Below are 15,110 nucleotides of genomic sequence, written 5' to 3'. Positions count from 1 at the left end.
AGATCCCTGGAAGCAGGTAAGGGCATACATTTATTGCTAAAGTGATTATAAAGTAGATTTTTTTCAGTTGACATGTATTTTTTAGAAACATTCCTGTCCATCAAACGAAAACATGTCAAAAAAGCTTTCCCATTTGTATGAGAAAATATATAACATCTTTTTTCTTGGATGCACAGGAACAACAAATCTTCAACTTTATGTACTTAAACATCACAGTATAAGTCCACTACTGTATTTGAGGATAGAAAAATACAGCTATTGACATTGGCAAGAAATAGAATAAATTTATTTTAGCCAATTGTGATTATGGATTAGTCTCACCACTTCCCAATACATATATATATATATATTTATCTTCTTTACTTTGTTTCATTACTCAACATGTATTTATCTAATTCACAACTAATAATGTGAATACTAAAAACCTCTTTGCAGCCACACACATTTTATAACCAATTCACATTTTTACAATTCTTTGAAAATGATTCTAACTAACAGGGTTTTTAATGTCCTTAGTTACCCCTTATGGGTCTTGCACAGATGGTAAAGGATTCCAGTATTTACCACCTTTCATACCTAAGCAGCCACAATGTTAGTAATGGATTCACATTTTTCCCACCAGCCACACCTATTTTATAACATATTCACATTTTTACCACTTGTTTACCTACGCAGAAACTCAGTTTATAACATATTCATATTTTTACCACCCTATTTACTTATGTAACTAACACAGTTTTATAACTGATTCACATTTTTACCACCCTATTTACCTATAAAGCTAACACAGTTTATAAACAATTCACATTTTTACCACCCCATTTACCTACGTACCTACACAGTTTATAACTAATTCACATTTTTATGAACTCTAACAAAGTTTTGGCAGTAAATGGTACAAAAATGTATTTCAAATTCATCCAACTGTCAAAAACTGTGATACAAAGGGGACAAACATTACCTACAGTATACTATAGTGACAAGAACAAATATAATTTAAATGCACTGTAATTAAAAAGGCATATTTATTCAACATTTTAAAATTGTACAAAAATCCTGAAAAATAAAAAAAAAAATTGCATAAATCAAGAGTTTTGTCCCAAGGAGCAATGTTATTCATCCAAATATTGTCCAGACATTACTACAAATCAGATTTTTATGTGGGAGCCTTAATTTTTCACTGATTTTGTGGGAGTCTCCCCCTAATGTGGGAGGGCTAATGGGTAAGACTGGGATCATTAATAGAATTTTATTGGAAACAAATAAATATTCTTGTTGTAAACTTTACACAACAGAATTACAATCAATTCATTTATTGCCTCTAATTGCATTTTAAGTACTCGGGTTTATTATTTAAACATCTTATTACCTTCCTTCCATTAGTTTATCCACCAAAAATAAAAATAAAAGAAAAAAATTAAAAGGAAGAACTGTATTGCAGATGTTTTGTTATAGAAACCATCTTAGCTATGTTACAAGAAAAACAAAATGGTACTAAATGTACCAGAATATAGGAATTTCAATGTAAGTATCAACATCAAACACTTTGGTCTGGGAAATAGAAGATGTTGAAAACTTAGACTAAGACTATTGATGTATCAATTTATTATCTGTTTTCTTTATTTTAAAAGCAGACATTCCAAGAGAATCACAAACTAGGTTAATGAAAGTTGTTCATTAGGCCCAAAAAATACAAGCAACTCATTGCCATATGCCCCCCGCTAATACAAAAATAGTTAGAAGTGCAAAAGTCCCTTTACTCCTGTAAAATATGTTGAATCAAAATGGTGGTGCAATATGATCAACTACAAATGGTGACTAACAATGCTAAAAAATTTTAACAAAATCTGTTGAGTGAATTCTGAGGAATTGTGTTGACCAGACAGATGGATGCACACATATTTCTATGTCCCCTTCTTTGTAGAAGACAGTCAGACAGGCGGGATAATACCTATATACTCCCAAACTCTGTTTGCTGGGGGTGTAAATATTCACTGTATTAAAAAAAAACAACAGAAAAACAAAAATGTTCCTTATTCTAAACATTTACTGAGAAAATGAATAGGTCCAATTAGTAAATCACATTTCACAACACAAGATTTTACTTGCACATCTTTTGTAAAATTAGCCAATGTCAATATTAAAAGATTTCTAAGAAAAATGTCTTAATGCCGAGTATGCCAGACAGACAAAACAATGATACAACGATTAAAGAGATGTACTTATATTGTAGATTTATAAAGTACACAAGTTTTTGGGTAAGCACTTATTCCTATTAATTCACACAAAGACTTTCACTCCACAGCTGAGGAAAAAAAGAAGTGATTTATAGACAACCAAGTACTAAGAGGTCAACATTAAAGATGGTTTGCATTTTATCCTGTTTCAACATCTACCAGTATTTAAAAGCAGAATTTCACACAGAAATACAATGGACTATACAAACCTCATAAATTAATCCTGTAGTTTGAGTCTGGATTATCAAACTTCACATAGAAATTTAGTAGACAATACAAGCCTTTTAGATTTCTCCAGCAGGCCTGGGTCTGGGGTAAAAACTTCACATAGAAATGTTATGGACTATTCATACCTTGTAAATTCATCCAGCAGGCCAGGCTCTGGGGCATGAACTTCATATAGAAATCTAATGGACTAAACATACCTTGTAAATTCATCCAACAGGCCTGGGTCTGGGGTATAAAACTTCACAAAGAAATCTAATGGACTGTCAGGAGATGGTAACTGCTTCAAAATGCCCTTTTCATGGTCTAACCAACACTGCAATAGAAAAGGTTACTGTAATTTCAGACAAATTTGTTGGTATTTTCAATTTATTTCTTCTACTTCCATTTGAACTTGCAATCACCAATATATACTTTTATTTTCACACGTATGTTTAGTATTTTGAGCATTACACATTAAAGACACTATTTCATTTTTTATCTTCTGGCCAAAAAAAATGTGTCTGTTTCCTGTTACCCTATCATTCTTTTTTTTTAGTGCCTACCTTAAATATTTAATGGCAATTTTGGCTCAAGCACCTAGACTGTTTCCCCATTAACTCTAAGTAAAATGTTTTTGACATATTAAAAAAAAAATTCCCAACCTACCTACACTATTTTTTTCTTGCTGGTAGCAGGAAACAAGACCCATTTTTTTTTTTTTGCCTCATTAGTAAGGCTACTGGAAACTTACAATTCAGATTTGTGTGCTACATTTCTTTAGTTTAAAGGATGATATATACTCATCAGAGATTTTCTTTTTCATAATCTTTATGTACATGTACATTTAATTATTTACAGGCAATGTTCAGACGAAATTTCAAGAGCTTTCAACTAACTTAAGACACTGACAATATTCTTTAATTAACTATTACCTAAAAGGATAAAAATAATGGTTACATAAGTCTTCCAGAAACTAAAAACTAGAACTACATTGGAATAAAGTTTTGGGAACCAAATCAATTTAAAATACCACAAAGATGTATTTACAGAATTAGACAGACTCAAAGTCACCTTCATTTAAAAAACAACCCATCTCTAACTGACAGTGGATCTGATTACATTTGGGTTTTTGTTGAACTTTAAACCTTTTCTTGCAAAAAATCAATGTCTGAAACACAGAATCTCCATTTATTTGCATTAGATCAAGAAAACCTAAGGCAAACAATACTCACTGGAAATGTCTCTAAAAAAATTTCCTTACCATATTTTTGCCTACACAACATAATAACTCATACTCATTTGACTAAATTTTAGGGTTATTTTATATCAAAGTTTCAAGTTACAAGATTTAAGGGCACAAGTGATTGGAAAGGATATCAGTACGAAAGCTAAAAAAAAATAACTTTAAGAACAAGGATATATCTCTAATTTTAGCCATGTGAGATTTCCTTATAGGTTAAGATAAAATATGCCATGTAAGAGATGCCACAGTAAAATCCTGTACATGCAAAGAAATATTGACAACTGGGGTATACTAAATTGAATTACTTATTACAATAGACTAAGAAATCTCAGACACATTTGGGTATGATTTTAATGTTCTCTATTTGTGGGAGCATTGTTATAGAACTAGAAATCTTCCCCTTGGGTGTCTCTCAGTGATTTGGATTCTTTACTTCTTTTTAAAATTTAAGTAACACTCCACATAAAAATCATGCAAAATGTGATACATGGTTGAAAAGCATACACATTTTTTTTGTATATTTTGTATAAAATGCATAAATAAACAGAAATTAACATGTGGCTTTTCACATAACCCTTGTTCTTAGGAGATAAAAATTACATTGAAAATACTGTAGAATTCAAAATTAAAGGAGATAACTCTGTAAATGACACTAAAATACAATAGAAACTGTTGAATTTTCAATGTGGATCATCTCCTGAAAGCAGACAGATTGTAATGAATAATTATACCTTTCATATAGACCTATAAAGCAACTTAATAACAAAAATAAAAATATATAGCCTTTTTTGGGGTGTATCACATTTTACAGAATTTGCACGATTCTTACAAAGACTGCTACATAAATATATAAGATAACTAGATAAAGTGATGCCCTGCATTTAACCTTCATACAGCTATATCATAACTCATAATTGTAAAAAGCACTTTGTCAGATGTGTTATTGTGTCTGTGAGACACAAATGATGCCTGCGCATGTAGTTTTGAGTAAAACTCAGCACAGCTAAACAAAACTTAAACTCAATCTGTAACTAATCATGACAGACTCATATACCAAAAACCAGTCAAATATCTTCAAGCATTTACAAAAAAAAAAAAAGCAAAAAACTTTTATTTCAATACAATTTTTAAAGTGCAAGGCCCATTATTTTGGTAAAACTCAACGTAGAAGAACGAAACTTATACTCGATTTGTAACTAATCATAACAGACTCACATACCAAAAAGCAGTTCAATATCTTCAAGGGTTTACAAAAAAAGTGCGGAAAACCGTTATTTCCATGAAATTATTGAAGTCCAGGGCCCATAATTTTGGTAAAACTCAGCCTTGTGGAACGAAACTTAAACTCAATCTGTAACTAATCATGACAGACTCACATACTAAAAACCAATCAACTATTTTCAAGCATTTACAAAAAAAGTGAAAAACTTTTATTTCAATACAATTTTTAAAGTGCAGGGCCCATTATTTTGGTAACACTCAGCGTAGAAGAAAGAAACTTATACTCATTCTGTAACTAATCGAGACAGACTCACATACAAAAAATCAGTTCAATATCTTCAAATCTTTTCAAAAAAAGTGCGGAAAACTTATGGGACGGACAGAATTATGGACGGAATTACAGACGGACGGACAGGGGTAAAACAATATGCCCCCCAACTTATCGTTGCGGGGGCATAAAAATGATCAGTTATACATGCATGACATGTATGAGCCAAACTTTTATGAAGCAAGCAACATGAAGTTATAAATAAATACTGCACAAAGTTCTTACATTGTTAGGTAACCTTGGACTGAACATATGACATTAACTAAGATTCATCTATCCAATTTCCTTAGTTAAGCCAACCCTTCAAGACATAAGGAAACTATTGTAATAATCTTAGAAAAGCTTTTGACACTAGACCAACTAAGTTGTAATAGGATTGTGGTTTCTGGTGCTCTAAACAATCAATAAAGTGATATAGACAACTGTTGGAGGTATAACAAAGGTCAATGTGCTATTGCCTTGAAAAATAGGAGATGTGGTATGATTGCCAATGAGATAGTCATCCACCAAAAGCCAAGCAAAGAACAAGCAATAACATTATTGACCACAACTATGACTGATTAGTATAAATGAGTTAAATCACAAATATAATGTTCTACATACACTTTGAGTTTATTGTTTAATACTACCTAAAATGTACAGAGATCTAGGATTCCACTTTCCCTCACCTAGTGCAAATGCAATTTTGGTGTTGGATAGTTGTATGTTACTGTATGTTCCACTATACCTTTGGCAAGTAGAAAACTTGAATTTTTGAAAGGATTAGTTAAATTCAGAAAGCACAGATTTCAATTGTGGGAAAGTTAATCTAATGATTTCCAGTAGTTAAATTTGTAAAAAAAAAAACAAAAAAAAAAACAACTAGTACACTGTTTGTAATAACAATAAATCCGCATTCATGAAACAATATAAAACTTTAATTGCTAACCAACGAGCCAGGTCTTTACAGGAATGAATATTCTAAATAAAACACTAATGAAATAATTTAAGATTTATTTCTATGATAGGCAGATATGACTTCTGCAATAGGAGTTTTTTCGATGAATAAACATTACTGAAACCAATATGGAAAGCTATTGTAATGATAATAGAATACATGCACAGCCTTCAATGATTACTATCTCTTGGTGAGATAATAACCAATACTGTCATCAAATCTACTTCAGGTCACTGGCTATGTCTTATCAAGTGTTTGAAAGACATTTCAACTCATTTACTTGTTTCTTAACTGCTTCAAATGTAATGTCTTTAAAAAATGAGAACTAGGACAGCCCTTAACATCAGATCTTGTACATCATTAAATAAGGTATTTTTAAGCAATTATCCTTAGTCAAACCAAAAAAATGTTAAGTTTCCGGTCACCCTACTGGTCCTCCTTAAGACCTCCTTACACAAAAGCCTGTTGCCCGTCATACAGAACAAAAAAGAAGAAAGTAAAGCCAAAGATTATTTTTTTCTATTCTAGATGGAAAAACACAAAGAGTTAGAAATACTGATTGTTAATATTAAGAATCGATTGTAAACACACAAGTGACTATGCTTCTGGTCATGGTCTATCACATGTTTTATTTTTGCAGATATGTTTTTTCTTGTATTCTGAGTCTGGTGTCACTCTCATTTCATTTCAAAATTAAAAAAAAAAATTGAAATAAAATTATCTTTAAATCTCTACCTACTGACCCTACAAAATTTTTGAGGGGTGATCAGAAACACAACAATTTTTTTTTTTGCATCAGTGGGAATTGTAATGCACAAGCAATATATGATGAAATCAGTATCCAACCCATATCACAGTCAAGTAGCAGCATATAAGTGAACTATTTGTCTTTGCATGTAAATGCTCGTTATTCTACAAGTACCTACCCTGAGGCCACGTGTATCATTAAACTGCAGATCAAAATAGTCGGATTCAACCAGTTGTAAGTACCGAACTACTGCTTCCCATAACACACTTCCCAGTGCTTTTATCTGAAAATTCAATTGGGAAACATTCAATTGAGTAAAATATTGATAACTAATGGCATATTGACCTTACTGTTACTAGATATTTTGAATTACAATACTCAAATATTTTATAGACTTTTCAATCCCATAAACATCTGATGTAATAACATAGGAATCCATAATTCTACAACAAGGAATTTTATTCCCTTGAACTTTAGAACATTTTAGTTTCTCCTTAAAAGAAATGTTCACAATAATGCAACACATATTGTTTGTAGTTCAAGTGTGTCATTGCAGCCCTAGTAGAAAGAGTAATCAAGGGAACCAAGGTTACAGCAGTAATCAAAAGAATGTAATCCAGGGAAAAAGACCAGACATGGAAAACAGACATACACAACAAAGAACATACAGTAACTAAAATCATACATACAAAGTAACAAAAGCAAATGAGCAACTCAGACTCTACTAAAAACTGGGAGCATAGACTAGGTGCACCGGTAGGGTAAGCGTCCTCTGCTTTTCTAGAAACACCCGCCGAGTTGCTCATAAAAAGTCAAGTCCAGAGTAGACAAACGAGGAAAGGAAAACTATGACCCGTTGAATAAATCAGTTTTCATGGCGCAGATGGATACACTATAACGATCCACGAGTTCATGATGAAGACAATAGAACTTCTGTAGTGATGACATCAATCTTGTAGCAACAAAAACCCTGTTCCAGAAGCCTATTTGTTAGAGTTCGTGCGATACAAAAAGTCTGCGTAGTTTCGGCAAGCTCTGGCATAACGCATGAGTTGTGATATGCACACCTTCAGGTGCTGAAGGGATGTTGCCACAGATGAAAGGAAAGTTGACAATTCTGAATGAAAAGTCATCACGTTTGTCGTAAAGTTTGATCAATAGTTTTCCTTCACCATCGATTTCTAAGTGTAGATCAAGATAAGAGAAACTGTTGCATGTTGGCATTAAGTGATCTAACACCGCAAAAAGTTTCATAAGAGTCCACCAAGTAATAAAGAAAGAGTTGGGGACAACCTTATTTTTGACTCACAGACTGATAAATAGAAGGACAAACATACAAACTGAAACATATTTAACTTCAAACATTTGTTTGCAGGGTTGTAATGAAGAAAAAAAGGAAGCTTACTACAAGCAAAATTTCATGTACATGTATATGTAGGTAAATAGCAAAAATAGTCAATTTAGAGTAATATTGTCCAAATTTACAGTAATAAACTGCAAGGCAAAAACTGACAAAACTATTTAATGAGCACATAATACTGTCAATTATCACAACTGTCTATAACTCTGGCGCTCTTGTTGTAAAAAAAAAACACAACAAGCATATAATTAGTGTTGCTACAGAATATGCCCAATTTAATCTTATGGGTATTATAAAACCTACACTATAAATGTCCAGTCATTACTATTTGATGAAATAAGTCAATATATACATATAGGTATGAGCAATTTCGCAGGAGAATAGACACATGGTTAAATGGTAAGATTTATAAATGCAGCATATTTTATTTAATATGTAATTACTGAGAAAGTACTTTTATTCGTGGATACCAATTTTTGTGGTTTAGAGGGAAAACATCAGTTTGTAGATTCTTAAATACGTTGATTTGACAACTCTAACATACAATTAAATGGGAAATTTCCATTTCGCTGGGAACCAAATTTCGTGGTTTGCCAAACCAACTAAAACCATGAAAATTGATACCCAATGAACAATAATACCTTAACAGTATGTGTAATTCCATAAATAGAGCATTAAATATACTGGTTTTTGGCAGAAATACCTTTCAATGGCAGAGAGACATAAGTGATCTACTACTGCAAAACGTTTCATGAGAAACCACCATAATGGAAAGGCATCCTTATCACATTTTACCCCAATTTTACAGATATATAATGAAATGGACAATATAATGACCCAAAGTGACTCCCATTGCACAACGCTTTGAAGTCCTAAGCATCAATGCTCCTTATACCACTGATTATTAGACAAAGCAGATGTCTTAACTTCAGTACAGTTAGCATCAACCTTATATCAGATAATTTTCTTATAACATTCATCTTCCTTCATACCAATGACAGAGAGAGATGTCAAATTGGTAAAGTTCTTGACTGCTTACATTTCTACTCTATTCTCCTAAGAACAGTAAATCATTCCTTTATTACTACAAGTTTTAAATTGGACCAAATATATATTGACATTCAATGATATATTTATCATAGGAAATACAAAAGAAATCTATAAGACTTCACATATGGCACTGCAAGATTAACTATGTTATTGATGTGCAATAAACACTATATTTTGTGGGATAGAATCAAGGATTTATTTCGAGTTCTTTGGTCAGTTTTTACTCTATGTATAGACTCTTCTATATTTCCATTTCACTTCAATGAATACAGTAAAAAGTTATTTGTTATCTCTTAATGAAATAGAAACTCAACCAAAATCAAACTCAAACTTAAGTCCTGCCAATAAAAATAAACTTTGTTTTCATATGAAATACTGAATTTTGTAATTGAAACCCACTAGGTATGAATTTTCCAGGGAAGGATGTAGTCATATGTTTATGTAAGTTATATATTCAGCATTGTTTTTCATGATTTAGAAAACACACCATAGTAATGTTATGCCTGACTAAAACCCTTTTCATCCAAGATGTTAATCAATGTTATACTCTGCCGTGTTAAACTTACAATATTTAGAATAAGAGAGGCCATGCACCATTTCCTATCACATTTCTAGCTGAAAATGTCACATTAAAAACAGAAACCTTACAAAGAACATTTCTAAAAGATCAGAACATCCATTCTCTAAATTTTAATCACAATCATAAAACATAGTATAATTTGTATAAATTGTAGATGTCTGAAGATGAGGAGAAGGCACTTGGTCAGATATGTCATTCCTTTGGGTATAGCATTGTTCATATTAAGTCTGGTGGCTATAAATGTATCCATCACATTTCATGACAGGTAATTTGTCTAATTTAAATCATCAACAGAACTGTTACAGACAAACTGAACAATATGGCCATAAGATTCCCAACAAGGCTCATAATTTGAAATGTAGTCTAAACCAGATGACAGTTTAAAAATGAAGATTGCAATTTTGATGGCAAGCCATATTTTCCTTCAAGTTCCATTTTTTTTTCCGCTATCAAAAACAAATAATTGGGAAATTTAAGAAAATCTAAATTTGAAAAGATTCTGTCAAAGGCTGTTAAAAGTTACAACATAGACAAGCCCATTCCCCCTATACAACCCAAAAATACAGTTTTTTTTCCTCTGTAAAATCCAGTTAAAATTATTTGTGATTTGTAAATATTCAATTAGTTATGATCATAAAACTAGTATTTATTTAATATTATTGATATATTTTCCAAATCAGCCACAACACAGCTTACAATATAAGCCTCTCAGTAATAAACCCAGTGAATTTGTTTTTTTTTAATACAGGTAATGTTATATGGAAATATCAAATATGTACACACTAAGTAAAACATTAATGTTTTTTTTTTTTCATATCAGAGAAAATTATTCTTATTGGTTAAAAAACGGTCATGTGCTATTAATTAATGTACCGTAAAATGACAGTATTGCATTACCATATAATAATCCACAGTGCATTATCACATGTTTTACTCTCTTACAGTCTTAAGATTAAAATAATGACAATAGTTGCTTATGAAGAAGGAACTATGGGTAAATTGACTGCCCTTGGGAAATGATAGTGCCTTCAACACTGATAATCCCCATGCCTGCATCTCAAAGTATTATCAACATTCCAAGCAATATCGAAGTATTATCAACATTCCAAGCAATATCGCTGTCCGTGGGCAGCCAATTTATCAAATTATGCCCTTGGAATAAGCAACAATTGTATAATTATTCCTTCTGTTCTGTTTACAGTGTACCCATAACAAAAGACAAAGAGCTACCTTTCAGATTCTATATTTATGACTTACCAAAAAGTCTGAACTATGACATCATCGATTATTTAAAGAATAAATCATCATCCTGCTTTGGTTTCTTTAACTATGGCATGGGATCAGAAATGAAAGCAGCAGAAACAGGAGTCCGTGGATCACCATCATACTATACCACTCACCAGTTCAGTCTGGAGATGGTCATTCATGAAAAACTTAAGTTAAGCCCTTTGAGGACAATGGATCCATACAATGCTGATATTTTCTATGTTCCAGCTTACATTGGATCATTATGTGCAGGTCAAAGGTATATAGGAGTAACACAAAAAGTGAACGAATTAAAATCATTTTTAGATCAAAGTGATCACTTTTTAAGAGGAAAGCCACATTTTTCAGCAGCAGCTAAAATAGAAAAAGAAATGGCAAGCCGTTTGTGTCCATATTTACAGCAGCCTTTTACGAATAATATAACATACTTGGGAATAGAAAGACAGCATGTCACAAGTTCATTAAGTAGTGTTTACCCATATTCACTAATGCAGAAAAGCTCAATCATAGTTGTACCATATCCATCATATGGCCATTTCAAACAGTCAGAAGAAACTGAACTTGAAACTCCACAACTACAAGACAGAGAGGTTAAAATTTTGCTTCCAGTAGGAATGACTCGTTCCAATCCAAAAAGAGCAAAATTAATGGACCAATTCATTTTGAAAACAGATCTACCATTTTATAAACTTGATTTTCAAAAGTATACCAATACTAGAATGGTACTGTTTTATGCCAGTGAGTGTCATGCTGAGAGGCGTAAAACCCTGATTTCATGGATGGAACTTTCAGTATTTTGCATACAGCCACCAGGAGATTCTCCATCCAGAAAGTCTTTTTATGATTCCATAATGAGTGGATGCATACCAGTCATTTTAAAAGAAGAGAACGAACCAAACCCATATGCATTTAATAACATTTTAGATTATGATTCATTCAGTATTATAATAGATTTTGACCTAATTCATAAGTATAATCACAAAATTGAAACTTTACTATCAGATATATCAAAGGAAGAGATAGAGAAAAAACAAAACAAACTAAAAAAAATTGCAAAATATATACAGTATTCTATTCCTAATGGAGAGTTAGAGCGAGAGAATGATGCATTACAACTGATATTCCAACAGATTGCCGTTAAGTATAAACTACCATATGACAGAATAGTCCAGAAACATACATTATCTTGATTAAACATTATTGAAATTCTTGGTAGTGTCTTTATTTGCCATAAAAAGAGACTAATTAATTTTATAATATTTAAGCCATTACATGAAAACAAATAATATAAAGATCACAACAACAATACAGTAATGAAGTGTCCTTCTAGTCTTTTCTTTACATTTCAGGGAGTCAAAATTTGAAATAGATGGGTGTATTAAAATACATGTAGCAAGAAGTTTGTAAAATAATGGTTAGTTAAGTTTGTCTTAGAAATTTATAAAGTGTCTGCTGACCATACAATACTTAAAGAGGAAGTGTTTGTAAGAATGAAGCAAAATTAGAAAAAATCAGAAAATGGATGTCAAAACCCCACCGATCTGACAATATGATTTCACTCAAGGATGCTTTCTTATTTGAAAAGACCATTATTTGCTCACAGCACCACTGGGTCGCTCAGAAATTTTTCAATAGAATCTTAGAAAAATGAGGTTTTTGAGAAAGTTATCTACCCTAAAAATGTTCCTTTTCAGTGCATTTCAATGAAATTGTAACTCAATGGTCCAATAATTACAATATCAAAATGATGAGTTTTTTCATACCATGTTTCACCGACTGCCTGATTCTTATAGGGACTGACACTTAAGATTTTATTTGTTTAAATATGACAGAAAACTACAGCTACTTAATACTAATTTTTCTTTTTCCATAATGAAGATATCAATATCTTTTTTTAGAAAAAATTGCAATTTTTATCCGAGTACAACAAAACTGGGTCAAAATTTTTTTATTTAATTTCAGTCAAGAAAGTTCCTGTCATAGATACAAATTTCCTATTAAATTTCATCTGAAGTTAAACACATTTTAAAGCACCGAAACCCAACTATTTGCAAAGGACTTTAACTCAATCTATGAATACCAGGAAAAGACTTAAGTGTCAAATGATTATCTGCAGCTACATTTGCAAAAGAGAAAGGAACTCTTCTGGAAAGATAAATAAAAATGAACTCAAATTAACCCTACAATCAAAAAGAAATATTAAATTCTTCTAAAAAATGTATCAATGTTATATGTTTTTAATTATGAACTAGTCAACCAATTATTGACAATTTGACCTTTAAAGTAGCTTTGGGAGTTCCGATAAAAAAATCAATTAGTCATGAGTTTCCCATTACAGATAGCAATCATGCTTCACTTTGTTTGACTTTCAGTCCTATAACATTTAGCCAACAAAGAGCAATTTGCAAAATTAAGTAGCTGTCTTTGTAAGAATCATGCAAAATCTGAAAAATGTGATACACCCTAAAAAGGCTACATATTTTTATTTTTGTAATTAAGTCATTTTATGGGTCTATACTATGAAATGTGTAATTATTCATTCAAATCTGCCTGTTCTTAGGAGATAATCAACACTGAAAATCCAGTAGATTCTATTGTATTTGCGTGTCATTTACAGAGTTAACTCCCTTAATTTTGAAATCTACAGTGCATTCTATACAATTTTTATCTCCTAAGAGCACGCCTTACATAAAAAAACCACATGTTAATTTCTGTTTACTATGACATTTCAAACAAAATATCAAAAATAAAAATATGTAGGCTTTTTACCCATGAATCACATTTTGCATGATCCTTAGCTGGAATGCTACTTAATTGTTTAGTCTATAGACTCCTGTAGAAAGTTACATTTTCTTCTCATTTAACATGATATTAAAAGGTAACCTTACAAATCTACTCGATTTTTAGAATCATTTATTCTTGGTCATAAGCTGATATGTCTGTTGATAACATAAATATATCTGAAATAACTTTGCAATAAAATGTTTTGTTGACTTCAAATATTTTGAAATGATTTTTTTTAGAAAATTGATACTGGATAATGAATGAATGAAAATAATGAACCCAGATTGACCAATTGTACTTCTTCTAATCAGGGACAAGTCTTTAAAAAAAATATCTTTAATTATTAAGATTATTCCAAAATCATTCCTCAACTCAAATTTTGACCAATCAGATAATTGAATATTTGAGGAATATCTCCGATCAATATTTGAGATCTTTTATGAAACCGAGGCCTGAAACTTGAAGAACTTGGTGTATCAATCATATATATGCTTCATTGTCATGAGCAAAGTTATAATATGACAGGACCAAAGTGTTGTTAAATTGTGTATTTTGTGTCTTTGGTGAAAAGTTCATATAGAAAAAAAATCTCTATTTACTCATATACATCTAATTCATTGTGTACTAATCTCTGTAAAAATAGTGCAAACCAGTATCAAATCTATTCATCAATTTGTTATTTGTATATAATGACAAAAACAATGAGATTTCTTTTTAAAGACTTAAAACTAACACTCCTAAATTGCATTAATGTCTATTCATTTTAGTTCCTAAATCTTAAGCTTCAATTGTTCTATTTTGATACAGTTCCAGATATTTCCTCTCTCTTAATATCTGCTTAAATGGTTTACATTGTACCAGTGTTTATAAATGAAATGTACTTTTACTGAGTAATAATCTAGTTTGCTTGGCCTTTCAATTTTACTGCAAATGTCTCCAACAATGATACATTAGTTTATGTGGGACTAAAACTGAATAACATTTCTAAAAGCGGCAGATCCAGGGAAGGGTTGTTGGAAAATTTTATTATTTTTGCACAGACTTTGGGCAAATGTGAGTAAATAACAGACAGGAACCCCTTTTTTCAAAATTTCATTCCCTGCTAAAGTGTAAGTGTTCGCAAGAATCAGGCAAAATTGGAAAAAATCA

At 31.4% G+C, this 15,110-nt stretch overlaps 2 protein-coding genes across 10 annotated transcripts in view; one reads left to right on the top strand and one right to left on the bottom strand.

The window, feature by feature from the left end:
* Nucleotides 1-15,110, bottom strand: part of LOC148625504 (FERM, ARHGEF and pleckstrin domain-containing protein 2-like) — an 86,054-nt gene that overhangs the window by 55,295 nt on the left and 15,649 nt on the right. For all 8 annotated transcript variants that reach the window (XM_088569115.1, XM_088569119.1, XM_088569121.1 and 5 more), the window contains exons 3-4: nt 7,100-7,204; nt 2,663-2,778 (exon numbers count right to left, since the gene is read on the bottom strand). In XM_088569115.1, coding sequence (XP_088425241.1) covers nt 2,663-2,778; nt 7,100-7,204 — 221 coding nt within the window. The remainder of the gene's footprint in view (nt 1-2,662; nt 2,779-7,099; nt 7,205-15,110) is intronic.
* Nucleotides 8,558-12,386, top strand: LOC148625505 (uncharacterized). Of its 2 annotated transcripts, none has more exons than XM_088569124.1 (3): nt 8,558-8,680; nt 10,066-10,176; nt 11,113-12,386. In XM_088569124.1, the coding sequence occupies exons 2-3, from the start codon at nt 10,076-10,078 to the stop codon at nt 12,365-12,367; spliced, it is 1,356 nt and encodes a 451-aa protein (XP_088425250.1). In that variant the 5' UTR covers nt 8,558-8,680; nt 10,066-10,075; the 3' UTR covers nt 12,368-12,386. The 2 variants fall into 2 exon arrangements, with proteins under 2 accessions (XP_088425250.1, XP_088425251.1); XM_088569125.1 differs by lacking the exon at nt 8,558-8,680 and adding an exon at nt 9,438-9,543.

The sequence above is a fragment of the Perna viridis genome, chromosome 2 (assembly GCF_037379345.1).
Source record: "Perna viridis isolate PV_CMFRI_1.1 ecotype Kerala chromosome 2, ASM3737934v1, whole genome shotgun sequence".
NCBI lineage: Eukaryota > Metazoa > Mollusca > Bivalvia > Mytilida > Mytilidae > Perna > Perna viridis.
The sequence above is the reverse complement of the archived record's forward strand: the minus strand, read 5'-3'. Positions and strand labels throughout refer to the sequence as shown.

Bases quoted from the DNA above. Each gene is read 5' to 3' on its own strand.
- LOC148625505 (XM_088569124.1), top strand. From the start codon at position 10,076: ATGAGGAGAAGGCACTTGGTCAGATATGTCATTCCTTTGGGTATAGCA. The intron at 10,177-11,112 runs GTAATTTGTCTA...TTCTGTTTACAG, and splicing joins TCCATCACATTTCATGACAG to TGTACCCATAACAAAAGACA.